This window comes from Diceros bicornis, chromosome 25, assembly GCF_020826845.1.
Source record: "Diceros bicornis minor isolate mBicDic1 chromosome 25, mDicBic1.mat.cur, whole genome shotgun sequence".
Lineage (NCBI taxonomy): Eukaryota > Metazoa > Chordata > Mammalia > Perissodactyla > Rhinocerotidae > Diceros > Diceros bicornis.
The window spans coordinates 22,855,598-22,873,936 of NC_080764.1; the positions used below are offsets into that span (position 1 = coordinate 22,855,598).

General features: G+C 37.2%; 1 protein-coding gene across 4 annotated transcripts in view; it reads right to left on the reverse strand.

Annotated features, from left to right (window-relative positions):
* SCYL2 (SCY1 like pseudokinase 2) overlaps positions 1 to 18,339 on the reverse strand; it is a 68,386-nt gene that overhangs the window by 34,795 nt on the left and 15,252 nt on the right. For 3 of the 4 annotated variants that reach the window (XM_058568578.1, XM_058568579.1, XM_058568581.1), the window contains one exon: positions 9,357 to 9,514. The exons of the other annotated variant lie outside the window; for it this stretch is intronic. In XM_058568578.1, coding sequence (XP_058424561.1) covers positions 9,357 to 9,514 — 158 coding nt within the window. The remainder of the gene's footprint in view (positions 1 to 9,356; positions 9,515 to 18,339) is intronic. 4 annotated transcript variants of the gene reach the window in all.

Here is an 18,339-nt window from a genome sequence, read left to right on the forward strand (position 1 = left end):
ATATTAAGCCCTTTGCAGTTTCATCTGTCCACAATAGCTGAGTAACTTTTCCTTCACTTTGAACCCATTTTTCAAATGAAAGCATATGCAGAAGCTCAACATATATGAGAGATAAAGATAGAGCTGCTTAGATTGAGGGAGAGAGTCACACTGTCCCGCCTGCTCAATCATCATCAAGGATCCTATCTGGTTCTTTACTCCCACACTAAGCTCATTAATACAGTGGATACTAGGCTTTTCTTTGAAGAACTGCACTGGAAGAAAACTGCTCAAATACTCTTAACTCTTTTTTACAGTTTCCTATGATTCCCAGGAATCATTTATTTTAGCAACTCCTACTTTTTCCTCTCTGTCTTGAACCCAAAATCATCCTTGGTCACAACAACATCCATATGATTATTCTTCAAGCTTGAAGGCCTTATTATATTTCATGAATATTCATTTCCGTCATCACTACAGTTACAGACCAGAAGGACTATATCCTCTCTCAAAGACTACTTCCTCCAAAACACACCTACTTACTAGCCATTTATCTCCTACCCTTTAATACCTCCACCAAATCTAGCTTCCCAATACGTTTACTCAACAAATTCAAAGTATTCGGTCCCAACTACAATTGATTCCTTTCTTTCCCCCAACTACCTCAACGATAAATTATCACCCTGACTACTCTTTAGTGAGCAAACCCTTATGAACCAGTAGTAATCATCACAGGTTTCTTTTACTCTCCTGCTTATGTCATAAGCTGAAGGAAAAAATAGAAAATCCATGTCTTTATAAACTCACAGTGTAAAGTCACATAGTATATTTTAATCTTGCTCTTTTTATTTTTCAACATTCAAGAACATTCCTTCATAGCCCTCTTATTTAACTTCTCATTCCACGGCCCCCTTTACCCATTACTTACCTATTATCTACTTTCTACTTAAAAAAAAAACTTCATCTAACATGAATGACCTCAATTCCCTAAACTTCACCTCAGTATATTAGTGATTCAAATATCCTCCTAAAATTTCCTTTGAGTTCCTCCTATTAGGACGTTATTCACATAATGATATCTTCTCTGCTGAGCTCCTTTGTATGTACTTGCTAGCTTCCGAACCGCCATCCTACTGAAATTATTGAATATCACTAACAACTTCTTACTAGACAAATGTAATGGATTCTTCTCAGTTCTTATTTTCTGTCTATTCAGTGGTATCCAGTGTTAGTGGGTTCTTTTTTCCCTCTTTTGGCTTCCATGACATGCTGCCAATTTTTCTCCTGCCAAATGACAATGATCCCTCCAGTTTCTTTCCCTCACTCCTCTTTCCCCTCTGCGTTTCAAGTTCTGTCCTCTGTACAAGTTCTGTACTCTGCTCTTTGTACTTATGCCCTTGAAAAATTCATTTTTTTTCATGGTTTTAATTACTGCCTCTATGTTACTGACCCTCATACATATCACCAACTCTGGGCTTTCATCTAGATTACTTTTCTATAGCACATTTCTTTTGGATAATTCCAGCCTCATCTCCACATTATTAATTCATTAAAAACTGGAAGTTGAGTCAGCAACATGGCAGAGTGAGCTGTTCCCTGTGTCTCTCCCCCTTTGAACTACAACTAAAAGGACATTCACTGATCAGCAGAGGTTATCCACACAGCACATAAGGACACCTGAGAGACCTGAGCAGCAATACATCTGAAGGTGGATGGACTACCCCCCAGGGAGGTGGTGGAGATAGGTGAGCATCCTCTGGACCCCAGGCAGCCCACTGCACGTGTGCGACTGCTTTCCTGGTTGGCGCGACCGTAGCACCGCTAAGGCCCCCAGGGGTGAAATGTGCCTCAGCACGACTGTGGAAACAGGTGACGGCAGCCCTGTGAGCAACCCCATGTGATCGCTTCCCCGTCTAGTAGGAGAGCCCTCAGGGCCACACAGCCCACAGAGAGCGACGCAGGCTTGGACCCAGTGGGGAAGCCCTGCCCACCCAAGCACAAAGGCTGGTGTGACCTAGGAGCAGAGGGCAGCAGAAACCAAACAAGCCCCCCGCCTGCCGTGAAAGCCCATAGTACCACAGCGGCCCTGAGTGGGGAGCACAACTCAGCAGGACCATGGAAGCAGGTGACAGCAGCCCTGAGCCCCCTGCGTGACTACTTCGCCATTTGGTGGGAGACCCCACAAGCCTGCTGCAATCCCAAGGAGTGACCCAGGCTCGGACAGGCACAGCTGACAGAGACTGCAGCAACGGGCTCAGATTACACAGCTCCTGCCCCCCTCAAGTGGCAGCAGGTGGAACCTGCATCCAGAAACTATAACTATGCACCAGCACAAATCCACTCCATCAAATGGTATAAAGAAATATATTAATATTCTAGACCAGAAGGAAAAAGACAAACACCTAGAAGTCAATTCTGAAGGCAGAGAAATCTACAAAATAAATGACAAAGAATTCAAGACAGGCATCATAAGAAAACTTAACCAGTCACAAGAGAATTCTGAAAGACAGTTCAATGAAATCAGGAACCAAATTACTGAACAGAGGGAATTCTTCACAAAGGAGATTGAAACTTTAAAGAAAAACCAAACAGAACTGTTAGAAATGAAAAACACAATGGATGAGATAAAGAAAAATCTGGAGTCCTTAGACAACAGAGCTGACAATATGGAGGACAGAATTAGCAATCTTGAGGACAGGAACACAGAAATGCTTCAGATGGAGGAGAGAGAACTTAGACTAAAAAGAAATGAAGACATTCTCTGAGAAATATGTTAGGAAATGCAACATAAGGATTATAGGTGTTCCAGAGGGAGAAGAGAGGGAAAAAGGAGCAAAGAGCTTGTTCAAAGAAATAATAACTGAGAACTTCCCAAACCTGGAGAAGGAGCTGGAATTACATGTAAGAGAAGTCAACAGAATTCCTAATTACATCAATATAAAAAGACTTTCTCCAAGGCATATATTAGTAAAGCTGGCAAAAGTCAATGACAAAGAAAAAATATCAAGGGCAGCAACACAGAAGAGAACAACCTAAAAAGGAAGCCCTATCAGGCTCTCAGCAGATTTTTCAGCAGAAACCTTACAGGCTAGGAGAGAGTGGAATGATAAATTCAAAATTTTGAAAGACAAAAACTTTCAGCCAAGAATACTATATCCAGCGAAAATATCTTTCAGATATGATGGAGAAATAAAAACTTTCCCACATAAAAGCTGAGTGAGTTCATTGCTACAAGATCCCCCCCACAAGACTTGATCAAGAAGGCCCTCAAACCTAGGGAAAAAATAGAAAAGAAAGGGTTAACAAAGCCTTGAGCAAGGGGATAAATAGGCAGACAAAATCAGAAAATTGCAACTCTCTATCAGAGCAGATTAGAAAACACTTAATTATAACTCTAAAGATAACGGGAAGGAAAACACCGAAAATAAATACTATTACTTCATTTTAACCACAAATTCACAACACATCTTGGAATAAGTTGTGACAACAACAACTCAGAAGGGGAAGAGGAAAGAAAGGGATGAAACCTGCTTAGACTAAAGGAACAAGAGGCTACCAGGGAATAGACTATCTCATCTATGAGATGTTTTACAGAAACTGCACAGTAACTGCTAAACAAAAAATCATAACAAAGACATAAATGATAAATAAAGATAAAACTGTAAAAACCATCATAGAGAGCCACGAAACTGAATTAGCAGTCCAAAACACACAGAATGAGAAACAAGGGAAATACATAAGAACTGAAAAACAAGAGATAAAATGGCAGCATTAAGCCCTCATATATCAATAATCACTCTAAATGTAAATGGATTGAACTCCCCAATCAAAAGACACAGAGTGGCTGGATGGATTAAAAAACAAGACCCAACAATTTGGTGCCTCCAGGAAACCCATCTCAGCTCTAAAGGCAAACACAGGCTTAGAGTGAAGGGATGGAAGACGATATTCCAAGCTAATGGTAAACAAAAGAAAGCAGGTGTTCCCATACTTATATCAGACAAAGTAGACTTCAAGATAAAAAATGTAACAAGAGACAAAGAGGGGCGATATATAATGATAAAAGGAACACTCCACCAAGAAGACATATCACTTATAAATATATATGCATCCAACACAGGAGCACCAAAGTACATAAAGCAACTATTAACAAACCTAAAAGGAGATATCAACGACAACACAATAATAGTAGGGGACTGTAACACCCCACTTACATCAATGGATAGATCATCCAGACAGAAAGTCAATAAGGAAATAGCGTACTTAAACGAAAAATCAGACCAGATGGACTTAGATATATATAGACCACTCTATCCAAAAACAGCAGATTACACATTCTTCTCAAGCACACATGGAACATTCTTAAGCATAGACCATATGTTGAGAAACAAGGCAAATCTCTATAAACTTAAGAAGACTGAAATAATAACAAGCATCTTTTCTGACCATAATGCTATGAAACTAGAAATCAACTACAAGAAAAAAGCTGGGAAAGTGACAAAGATGTGGAGACTAAACAACATGCTACTGAACAACCAATGGATCATTGAGGAAATTAAAGGAGAAATCAAAGAATATCTGGCAACAAATGAAAATGAAAACACACCATACAACTCATATGGGATGCAGCAAAAGCGGTCCTGAGAGGGAAATTCATAGCAATACAAGCCCACCTTAACAAACAAGAAAAATCACAAATAAGCAATCTCAAACTACACCAAACAGAATTATAAAAAGAAGGACAAACAAAGCCCAAAGTCAGCAGGAGGAGAGAAATAATAAAAATGAGAGCAGAAATAAATGAAACTGAAACCAAAAAAAACAGTAGAAAGGATTAATGAAACAAAGAGCTGGTTCTTTGAGAAGATAAACAAAATCGACAATCCCTTAGCCAGACTCACCAAGAAAAAAAGAGAGAAGGTTAAATGAATAAAATTAGAAATGAAAGAGGAGAAATCACAATGGATACCACAGAAACAAAAAGGATTATAAGAGAATACTATGAAAAACTATATGCCAACAATTTGGACAATCTAGAAGACATGGATAAATTCTTGGACTCACACAACTTACCAAAACTGAATCAAGAAGAAATAGAGAATCTGAATAGACCAATAACAAGTAAAGAGATTGAAACAGTAATAAAAAACCTCCCAAAAAATAAAAGTCCAGGGACTAGATAGCTTCTCTGGAGAATTTTACCAAACATTGAAAGAAGATTGAACACCTATCCTTCTCAAACTATTCCAAAAAAGAGAGGAAGACAGAACACTTCCCAACACATTCTACGAGGCCAACATCACTCTGATACCAAAGCCAGACAAGGACAATACAAAGAAGGAAAATTACAGGCCAATATCACTGATGAACATCAATGCAAAAATCATCAATAAAACATTGGCAAACCAAATACAGCAATACATTAGAAAGATCATACACCATGATCAAGTGGGATTTATACCAGGGACATAGGGATGGTTCAACATCTGCAAATCAATCAGTGTGATATACTACATTAACAAAATGAGGAATAAAAACCACATGATCATCTCAACAGATGCAGAGAAAGCATTTCACAAGATCCAACATCCATTTATGATAAAAACTCTCAACAAAATGTGTATAGAAGGAAAGTACCTCAACATAATAAAGGCATATATGACTAACCCACAGCCAACATCATACTCAACAGGAAAAACTGAAAGCTCTGAGAACAGGAGCAAGACAAGGGTGCCCACTCTCACCACTCTTATTCAACACAGTACTGGAGGTTCTGGCCAGAGCAATTAGGCAAGAAAAAGGAATAAAAGGAATCCAAACAGGCAATGAAGAAGTGAAACTCTCGCTGTTTGCAGACGACATGATTTTATATATAGAAAACCCTAAAGAATCCACCAGAAAACTATCAGAAATAATCAATAACTATAGCAAAGTTGCAGAGTACAAAATCAACTTAACAAAAATCAGTTGCATTTCTATACTCTAATAATGAAAAAACAGAAAAAGAACTCAAGAATACAATCTCATTTACAGTTGCAACAAAAAGAATAAAATATCTAGGAACAAATTTAACCAAGGAGGTGAAAGATGTATACAATGAAAACTATAAGACATTAGTGAATGAAATCAATGATGACATAAAGAAATGGAAAGATACCCCATGCACATGGATTGGAAGAATAAACATAGTTAAAATGTCCATACTACCTAAAGCAATCTACAGACTCAATATAATCCCAATCAGAATCCCAATGACATTTTTCACAGAAATAGAACAAAGCATCCTAAAATTCATATGGGGCAACAAAGAGCCTGAACAGCTAAAGCAATCCTAAGAAAAAAGAACAAAGCTGGAGGCATCATGATCCCTGACTTCAAAATATACTACAAACCGGTAATAATCAAAACAGCATGGTGTTGGTACAAAAACAGACATACAGATCAATGGAACAAAACTGAAAGTCCAGAAATAAAACCACACATATATGGACAGCTAATCTTCAACAAAGGAGCTAAGAACATAAAATGGTGAAAGGAAAGTCTCTTCAATAAATGGTACTGGGAAAACTGGACAGCCACATGCAAAAGAATGAAAGTAGACCACTATCTTTTGGCATACACAAAAATTAACTCAAAATGGATCAAAGACTTGAAGGTAAGACCTGAAACTATAAAACTCCTAGAAGAAAATATAGGCAGAACATTCTTTGACATCTGTCTTAGAGGGGTCTCTTCAAACTCTGTGTCTAATCCAACAAGAGAAACAAAAGAAAAAATAAACAAGTGGGACTTCATCAGACTAAAGAGCTTCTGCAAGGTAAAGGAAACCAGGATCAAAATGAAAAGACAACCCACCAGCTGGGAGTGATATTTTGCAAATCATATATCCGACAAGGGGTTAATCTCCATAATATATAAAAAACTCACACAACTGAACCACAAAAAAATAAAGAACCTGATCAAAAAATGGGCAGAGAATATGAACTCTAAGCAAGATATACAGATGGCAAATAGGCATGTGAAAAGATGTTCAACATCACTAGTCATTAGAGAAATGCAAATCAAAACTACACTAAGATATCACCTTACACTCGTGAGAATGGCCATAATCAACAAGACAAAAAATAACATATGTTGGAGAGGATGTGAAGGAAAGGGAACCCTCATTCACTGCTGCTGGCTATGCAAACTGGTGCAGCCTCTATGGAAAACAGTATGGAGATTCCTCAAAAAATTAAAAATAGAAATACCTTATGATCCAGCTATCCCACTTGTGGGTATTTATCCAAAGAACTTGAAATCAACCATCCAAAGAGGCTGATGCACCCCTATGTTCATTGCAGCATTATTCACTACAGCCAATAAGTGGAAGCAAACCAAGTGTCCATCGACAGATGGTTGGCTAAAGATGTGGTATATATATACAACGGAATACTACTCAGCCATCAAAAAAGACAAAATCGTCCCATTTGCAACAACATGGTCAGACCTGGAGGGTATTATGTAAGTGAAACAAGCCAGACAGAGAAAGACAAACACTGTATGACCTCTCTCATATGTGGAATATAAACTAACACACGGACAGAGAGAACACTTTGGTGGTTACCAGGGTGGGCACAAGGGGTGAAGGGGCGCATTTACATGGTGACTGACAAATAATAATGTACAACTGGAATCTCACAATGTTATAAACTATTATGACATCAATAAAAAAATTTTGTAATAAAAAATAAAAAACTGGAAGTTACTTCTTCCTTCCCTAAAGTGTTCCTATTTCTATCAATGCTATTGCAATTTTTACAACCTAACAATGAAGATGCCTTAAAGTAATCTTTGAACTGTCTGTCTTCATGATTGCCAACAAATCCCTAGTTCTATTATATTTAAATCACTATAAAAAAAGCTGTAGAGACAGAGAAAACATCGGTCCTTCTCCCCTCAAGAGACTTAAAATGTAATGATGAAATATAACATATGTTGATACAAGTTAAAATAACAAAGATGGGTAGGATTCTGATAGGTGACACTACAGACACTGATAGAAAACACCCCAGAGGAAATAGCACAAACAAATATGGATGGAGTCAGGAAAGCACAAGACAAGAGTTGCAAACAAAACTTATTCCAATTTGGGAGAGAGGGTACACAACAGCATGTGTTATATAAGAGACAACAACTATAGTCTTCTTCTGGGTATATTCACGAAAAGAAGGGCAATAAAAATATTATTATGATAAGAGACATACGAGCATATTTCTGGGTAGGCACAGCACGGTACAGTGAAGAAAAAAAGACCACAGGCTCAGGAATCAGGGTGCCATAACTATGTGGCTTAAGCAATGTCTCTGATCCTCAGTTCTTCAACATAATTGTGAAAATTAAATGAGTAAACAAATGTAAAGCATTTAGTACAGTTTTTCACACGGTAAACATTAGGTTTTTTTCTTTTAGGTTGAAAGAAAGGATCTTGTAGCCTTTAGGGAAGGAGGTAAGTGACAGTGAGTTATTGAAGATTCCAAAGTAAGAATTATGCAGAAATCCGATATACAAAATAGATAAAAGCAAAACTGTCCTGGTTGAAGGGAGATGGGAAGCCTGGAATCCTGCCACCTCTGTTCCTCCACCTGCCTGCACCTCCCTTATCCTTAAAATCCTAGGGTCCACAGAACACAACTGGCAAACCATTTGATTAAGATCTTCTGAATTAAGAGAGGGGAATACAGTCTACTAAGTAAGAAGGAAGAAAGGAATAAATTAGGGGTTATGAGTAATGTGGAAGAAGATTTACATAGCTAGGGTATCTAAAAGAACAGTTAAAGCACCACAGGCTTGAAGATCCAGTTAAGATTACACAACATAAATTTCATTTTATTGTAATTCTTAGCTAAGTTTCCAAACTCACCCTTGAGAAAAATAGATGGTAGAATGAGTGAGGGCTATAGACTGACATGCTAGGCATAGTAGGTTAAATGTCTAGAACAGTATCTGAAACACACATAAAAATAGCCCCCAAATATTGAATCAGTGAAAAGGGGACAAAAAATTCTAGCAAATTAACAAGGACAGCTACTTTCAGGCAGAGACTGTATTCTATACTTCTCTTGCATCTTCCATTTTGACTATGGTAGTGCTGAGCGTAGAACAAGCAAATAGAGACTCACAGCAAATAGGAAGAAAACGTTTATTAATATTTCAAAAAGAGACATATATAGAGAATATGCAAATAAAGCTTAGGGAATAACTAATCCATAAGAACTCAACATTAAGTTTACAAGAACTTCTCAGTGACAACATACTATATAGACAGATTTCAAATATAAAGTTACTTTTAACGATTTGTTCAAGAGTTTCTTATGTAAGTTTTTATAGAAATTTACCTGGATTCTTCTAAAGGATGTTGGACAGTAAGAAGTCGAGGGTGTCGTAGTCGAGTTAACTGTTGGACTCCTCGTTTTAGAGAATCGATGATTTGATCCTTTTCAAATTTTTGATATTTGTCAATCAGCTTTTTATCAAAGACAAAAACAGCCACTTCCTAATAAAAGAATTGTCAAGTAATTTTAATCAAGAATATATAAAACTAATAAAATTTTGAGTGTCACCACAGTTTACAAATAGAAATAACTAAAAACTAATGCCACGGAAATTTTAGCACTATTGTAATACTTCTCTGATATCAAAAAAAGTTGGTTTCTTCATGATTAGTGAATCTAAATTCAGCCATGCATCGCTTAACAACAGGGATATGTTCTGAGAAATGCGTCCTTAGGTGATTTTGTCATTGTACGAACATCATAGAACATACTTACAGAAATCTAGACTGTATAGCCTACTCATACACCTAGGCTACGTGGCATGGGATAACCATGGTATATGCGGTCCATCGCTGACGGAAACATTATGCAGCACATGACTGTATTTTTAAAAGTATGAGACCCAAAACCCTCATCTAAGGAGAACACAGGAAAATCTCCGTCTTTGAACTCTGGTGTTAGAGGTACACATAAACTGTGTATAATGTGTTGTCCTCTGGGTTGTAATCTCTTACTTAACCAGAATTCAAATAAAAGTTAAAACGTTTAAAAATTCAAAATGCTCTTCATCATGGTAACCCCAGAGTATAATACAACACCTTGAAATGCTTTTTGAAAGAAACGTTGTATATGTCAGAGTGCTTGTTTATAGAAAAACCCAATTTGTAAGCATCTTTTACAAACAAATAACCTATACTCTCTCCTTCCACCCTAACCCCATCTTGTTATGGGTAGTAACTGGGAATAGTTACCAGTATAAGAAGCTGCTCCCTGATTGCTCTCTTTGACATCCTTCACAGCTTAGTTTTCACTATTGAAAGCACACATCCTCCTTTACTATCTTCTTCCTTTCATTCTCTCTCACTCACTCAAGGGAAAATAGTTCCTATTCCATTACCCAATCTTAACAAACCACTCAAAAAATAGCTATATTAATAGCTGATGTATTACCAATTCGTAATACATCAGTGATGTTAGCTCTTCATCATAAATGCCAAGAACACTGATAAAACCAGAAGCAAAAGTTAGCGAAGAATCAATGCTAGCCTTCCAAAATTCTTCAAAAGCTTCTGAATGACCCTTTCAGAATTTCTATAAAAATCTCTTTCAAAAGTCTCTAATTAAACCTATTGGGGCTGGCCCCGTGGCTTAGCGGTTAAGTGCGAGCGCTTCACTACTGGCGGCCCAGGTTCGGATCCCAGGCGCGCACCGATGCTCCGTTTCTCCGGCCATGCTGAGGCAGCGTCCCACATACAGCAACTAGAAAGATGCGCAACTATGACATGCAACTACCTACTGGGGCTTTGGAGAAAAAAAGGAGGATTGGCAATAGATGTTAGCTCAGAGCTGGTCTTTTTCAGCAAAAAGAGGAGGATTGGCATGGATGTTAGCTCAGGTCTGATCTTCCTCACAAAAAATAAATAAATAAAAATAAAAGACAATTCTTTAAAAAAACCTATTACTACTCAACTATCAATATCCAAGACAGTATCTTTTCATTTTATTTCTTCTCTTCTAATTATTTTTGCTAAATCATGGTTACTCTTTTCACAAGTTAGCCTGGCAACCTAATCAACTAAAAGAGATTCACTGCAGAATTCCAAACCAACAAATTTCTAAAACACAACTTGTTTTAAGTTGGAGGCTCCTTATATGTATATAAATGAGTTAAGGATTTTAGAGGATTGACTCTCTGACAATGATAACATAAAGGGACTGTTTAGTAACTCAATCTGAATATTCCCTAAGCATATGTGTATTTATTAGAAATTATTCCATTCCTCACAGCAACCTTACAAGACAAGTTATTTTCCTCACTTCACAGAAGAGGACATCGTGGAAAAGATAAATGTATTATCCAAGATCTCACAATTGGTAAGATGAAGAATCAAGATTCAAACCCAGTCAGTCCAGCTCTAGGGACCACATTCTTAACCAATACACCATTTTGTCTCCCCAGGAATAACACAGGGCCAATAAATATGGAACACCCCGGTAAAACATATGCCTTCAGGAAAACAATCCTTTGAGTGAGAGCTTTAAATAGCACTCATATGTAAATACACAATCACGGCTTTTTTGATCATTATGAGACACAGGACAAACGGGAGCTAAGAGCATTATGTAAGAGCATTATGTAATATTAATGTGAACTAAAAACAAATGACCTAGAAGTTCAAGTTCCTATTCGCACTATTCGTGCACACAATCTTATTTTAGTAAGTGTTCCACTATAACACATTTTATAAATGCATCTACTTTAAATGTGTTTATTTTTTCAAGATGTTTTAAGTCTAAAAAAAGATCACATGAAATGGCTCTTGAGCTCTTGCAGTTTCACCACTCTTAAGGAGGAACACTACAGTTCACAAAGAAAAAGAAACAACATAAAATTCTCTCTCTTGGGGCCGGCCCAGTGGCATAGTGGTTAAGTTTGTGCACTCCGCTTTGGTGGGCTGCAGTTTGCTGGTTCGAACCCAGGTGAAGATCTACACACCGTTCATCAAGCCACGCTGTGGCGGTGTGCCATATGCAAAATAGAGAAAGACTGGCACCAATGTTAGCTCAGGGACAATCTTCCTCAAGCAAAAAGAGGAAGATTGGCATCAGATGTTAGCTCAGAGCGAATCTTTCCCACCAAAAAAAAATACTTCTCTCTCTCAGGCATTTATTCATTGTTTTAGGTCAAAGATGAAAGATTCCCACGTAGGTCAGAATAGGTTATCAACTATCTTAAAAATATTTTCCCTTTGTTCCAATCAGTTATTTAAAATTAACCAATGTCAACACAGTTGTGACTAATCAACTAACCCATTAGGCCTCATACTGACTTCCTAAGAGAAAACTCTCAGCCTGTACCTCAAAATCTTTCATCAGAATAGACTATCCTCTAATTTCTAATTTGTGTTTTCCTTCTACTACTTCACTATACTACTCACTCTGCTAACACATATCATTTGTGTAAAAATTCTGTTACCTTACATGTAATACAAAACTTCTTAAAGAAATCATGCCTTAAGTGTCTCTATATCTACCACAGGATCCACACCTAGAAGACACACAGAGATGTTTATCGCCCACCGGTGGTCAATAAAGATAAGCAGTTACTAGAAGCTCTTCATTATCTTGAATTAAAATCTTCTTCAACTTTTCATCATGAAAATTTTCAAATATACAGAAAAGATGAGGTAGGGCAATCATCCAATATATCTTCCACTTAAGATTCAACAACTGTTAACTCGAATTATAATTTGAGGCTCTTTTTTATACAAAAATTATTAAAACAAAACGTAAGCAATATTTGGCACTCATTTATTCACTTCATATTCTTTAAAACACACTGTCAAAGAAAATTACCCACTAACAAGTATTTGTTCTCGACAGCCTATCTGTAAACAAAAAAGGCTATGAAATAAATTATCTATTCTAAAAACTAATATTTGTCAAAATGGAGGCTGTACCTTTTGATATAGATCTAATTTATAATTTTTGAAAGCTACTTTGCTTATTACAAAGTTGAACTCTTGCTGAAAACAAGATAGTTTAAGTAATAAAATCTAAGTTAATGTATGCCAATTGTCTAGGATTCCCTAATAGCAATCATGACCTCCACTGACCTATTCCTCAGAGCCAATAGAGATGGTTTTTGAAACACCGACGTCCCCTGTGATCTCCATTTTATGGAACTTCCATGACTGGCCAGCGGTGACTGCCAAGCATCATACTCTTCATTTTTCATGTGATTTTGGGACAATGTTCCTTTCTCAAAACAATAAAACAAAATCTAAATTTTTATTTAGACTAAGTTAAAAATAAGTTGATTTTTAGAGCCGGCCTGGCAGCGTAGCAGTTAAGTTTGCGCGTTCCGCTTCCACGGCCCAGGGTTTGCCAGTTTAGATCCTGGACCTATGCACCACTCATGGTGCCATGCTGAGGTGGCCTCCCACATAAAGCAACTAGAAGGACAACTATGACAAACAACTTTCTGCTAGGGTTTTGGGGAGGAAAAAAGGAAAAAATGGAGGAAGACAGGCAACAGATGTTAGCTCAGGGCCACTCTTTCAAGAAAAAAAAAAAAAGTTGATTTTTGAGAAGACAGAGAGATTTTTTGTGTGTGTGTGTGAGGCAGATTAGCCCTGAACTAACATCCTATGCCAATCCTCCTCTTTTTGCTGAGAAAGATTGGCCCCAGGCTAACATCTGTGCCTGTCTTCCTCTCCTTTATATGGGACACCGCCCCGACATGGCTTGACAAGCAGTGCATCTGTCCACAACCGGGATCTGAACCCGCGAACCCCGGGCCGCCTAAGCAGAGCGTGCGCACTTAACTGCTACACCACCAGGCCAGCCCCTATGATCATTTTTGATCTAAGCAACTTGACTTGCACATTCAGCTTTGCAAAATTGTTTCCTTTATTTTAAAACTTTGAATTTATTATACTTTAACTATTTATAATGATTTAATTAGGCCTTTGTCTATGCAATATTAGCAAGCCTAATCCATGAATACTGGCATCTAGATAACATAACGCAGGTTTTGCCTTAAGGAAGGGACTATGTCCAAGCCTACATTTGGTAGAGTGGATAAAACATGAACAACAGTTAAATACTTCTTATGTGATTTTTTAAATCAATCAATCTTCATTCTCACAGAAATAGTCATTTTACTGGTGTTGTTATGAAGCTTATAAAGCCGTCAGGCAAAAGAAACAGGCCAATAAAAATGACTTTTAAGCCAAAATAAGACTGAAGCTGCCCTACTTTAAAGAAAAAAAAGTCTATTCCAAACCTGGTTAAAAGATCATAATAAATGTGGGACACTAGAAGACTACTAATAAATGTTAAGTTAAATCCATTTTGAAGAGTAGTCACCTGGCAACATACAATCTTGTGTCAACATAAATAGAAATGCTTAATAATAATAAATAAATGCTTTAACAGCCCGAGAACCAGGCAAAATTTTTATATATAGTTAAACATACACAAATACACACATTTTTTAAAACATCTTCCTCCAAAATAAATCCCTTAGCTTGATATAGGAGAGTTGAAAGAAATTTCAAAATGTAGAATTATTCTTCTACTTGAAAGAAAGTGAAAGTTAGGTATACAAGTGGGACAGAAACTATATTTATGTAGTGCTTTTATTACAAATTATTTAAACATATTAGCGGCCTTGATAGTTATAATATTCCTATCTAACAGAAAAGGTGATGGTATTTCAATTTTTAAAGGACACATATACACAAAGTAAATATTTCTCACTATATATATATATATAGCTGAAACTATATATATATATATAATTATATATATAGTTTGGCCAAAAAAATTTCCCTTTAATGACTTGTTTAAATAAAGTATAATTTAAGAATTAGAAAAGCTAATGAAATCCAATCAAGGGCATTTGTCTCAGAAATCTCTCTCAAATAAATATTCTTTAAAAAGAAAACAGAAACACGCTTGAAAAGAGTGCCTATGTTTAGAGAACTATTTTAATCCTAAACATTCTTCTCTGTAGAAAGACTAAGTCAGTTACAAAGCTGTCACAGAAACTCAGCAGCATAAACTCTATGCCCAACAATTACCTATCAGACATAAAAAGTTCAGGAGGTAGGGGAGCGGGGAGTATTTCACTGAATTTTCAAAAATTAAATAGACCCTCCGTTCAGAATGTGTAAAATTAAAAAGACTAACCATAAAAAGGCTTGGCAGGGATGTAGAGAAACTGTAACTGCTGGTCGAAGTGTACATGGGTACAACCACTCTGGAAAAACTGGCACTGAACAAACACACACACTATTACCTAGCAATTCCACGTCTAGGTAATGTGTCACATCCACCAACGGCACATACAAGATGTTCATAGCTGAACTCTATACATCGATGAAAAGAAAAACTGCTATGTTCAACAACACAGATGTGTCTCAAGAACGTGCAATTAAGCAAAAGGAGCCAAACACAAGAGTACATACAATGATTCCATTTAAATAAAGTTCAAAAGCCAGCAAAATTATTCTGAAGTGTCAAAGGACAAGATAGCGGTTACTCCTGGAGAGAACAGGCGTGGGGAGAGGTAATGATTGCGAAGGGACATGAGTCTTAGCAATGTTTTCTTGATCTGGATGTTGCTTACATAGGTATGTTCACTATGAACATTCATCAAGCTGTACACTCATTATTTGTGTACTATTCTGTATTAAGTTCTCTTTCTTTTTTCTTTTTTTCTTTTGCTGAGGAACATTCACCCTGAGCTAACATCTGCTGCCAATCTTCCTCTTTTTTTTTTTTTTGCTTGAGGAAGATTTGCTGAGCTAACATCTGTGCCAGTCTTCTTCTATTTTGTTTGTTTGTTTGTTTGTTTATTTATTTAGTGAGGAAGATCAGCCCTGAGCTAACATCCATGCCAATCCTCCTCTTTTTGCTGAGGAAAACTGGCCCTGAGCTAACATCTGTGCCAATCTTCCTCCACTTTATGTGGGATGCCGCCTCAGCACGGCCTGACAAGCGGTGCGTTGGTGCATGCCCGGGATCCGAACCCGGGCCACCAGCAGCAGACTGCATGCACTTAACCGCTATGCAATGAGGCCGGCCCCTCTTCCTCTATTTTGTACATGGGTCGCTGCCACAGCATGGCTGACAAGTGGTGTACACCTACGCCCAGAATCCAAACCCACAAACTGGGCTGCCAAAGTAGAGCACGCCAAACTTGACCACTAGGCCATGGGGCCGGTCCTGTATAAAGTTCTTAAAAATAAGCTTATATTTAAGGGCCGATCCTGTGGCTTAGCGGTTAAGTGCGTGCGCTCCGCTGCTGGTGGCCCGGGTTCAGATCCCAGGCGCGCGCCGACGCACCGCTTCTCCGGCCATGCTGAGGCCGCGTCCCACGTAGAGCAACTAGAAGGATGTGCAGCTATGACATACAACTATCTACTAGGGCTTTGGGGGAAAAATAAATAAATAAAATTATTAAAAAAAAAAAGCTTATATTTAAAAAATTAAATAGATACAATTTTTATTCCTAAAAGTCATCTTGAAATATCTTAGAGAATCTCTACCAAGATTCTAGCAAGAGTAATGGTTAGGAACCAAGAGCTGCTTATAAATGAACACTTACTCAAAAAGGAAACTAAATAGTATGTAAGGCTAAACAGTAGCTTCAAATGCTAATAAGCTATAATTAAAGATCTATCCATTTCAACACGTTTACATGTTGTATTTGGTTAAATTTATCCAAATAATAACTTTTAAAAATCTTAATAGCTTATTTTGTACACAAAACTGGCCTAAGAACTTTATTTAACTGCAAAAAATCAACTGTACACCTGTCCTGAAGAGTCTCGGGAATTCTTAATTTCATTTTCATAAATTATTCACTATGAGGTGTGTCTTCAATGAATGTCTTTCAAAAGGAATAAGAACAAATAGAAATTGGCTTCTGGACGCATAAAGCCAGAATAATAATTCAGATGTCCAATCAGGTACAAAAGTTACCAGACACACAAGTCAATTTTTATTTACCAATTTTTTGTTTTTTTTTTTTTTTTGTGAGGAAGATCAGCCCTGAGCTAACATACATGTCAATCTTCCTCTTCTTGCCGAGGAAGATTGGCCCTGGGCCAACATCTGTGCCCATCTTCCTCCACTCTACCTGGGACGCCGCCACAGCATGGCCCGACAAGCGGTGCGTCGGTGTGGGTCCGGGATCCAAACCCAGGCCGCCAGCAGCGGAGCACACACACCTAACCGCTACACCATGGGGCCAGCCCCTACCAATTTTTTGTTTATCTTGCTGCATTCCAGGTTTCACCAATACGTACTTTTTTTCATTTATTCTGTAGGTTCTGTTATTACTACTCTTCTCAGAGGCTTTCAAACATTTAGATTAAAAAGTGAAAAGCTATACACTGAAAATTATAAATATAATTCATCTTGTACTAATGTGAACTTGAAAAAACCCTAGGAAAAAATACATATATAACCTTTAAAAGAGTATGCAAATCTTGAAAATACTACTTATACAAGGATTCTTTTAACTTGGAAATATTGCTGTATTTTTGTTGCTGTTTTTTTGGACAACGTTGTATTACAATACTTTTCTTGAGGATCATGTAAAAAAAAAGTGAAATATGTTTGAGGAGAACAAGATGTAAACTTTAAATACAACAGCTTAAATATCATGGTATTTCTTCCACTGTCATGCAGCAGTACAAAACACTTTTATATTTTTAACTATTAAAACTAGATATGAGAATTTCCTAGCCCCAAGTCCCTAACCCGATATTTACCTCAAAGTCAAAGTCAAACTGAAGATCATATATTCTGCTATAAAACATAACTGGAATTAGGTACACTGTATGCTAGATCAAGAAAGGCTGAGAGGGTAAGAAAGATGCCCTCAGTCTCAACGTCCCTTTTTGGGGGAAAAAAAGACTAAGAAGATTATCCTTTTCCATTATTTTTCTCTCTGTTCCTCTAAGATCAATGCTGTCCAAAAGAACTTTCTGTGATGATAGACAGTTCTATATCTGCATTGTCCTATATGGTAATACTAGCCACATGTGACTAATACAACTAAGGAACTGAATTTAATTTTATTTAATTTTAATTAATTGAAATAGCCATATGTAGCCTGTAGCTACCATATTGGAAACATTTTAATTAATTGAAACAGCCATATGTAGCCTGTAGCTACCATATTGGAAACACAATTCTAGATTATCTATTTTCTATAAATCCCTTTTAATAAAAATGAGGCAACTGAAAAATAATTAAAACTTTTTCAATTAAGGCAGAAATTAAAATAAGACCTTCAATGCCAAGGTGG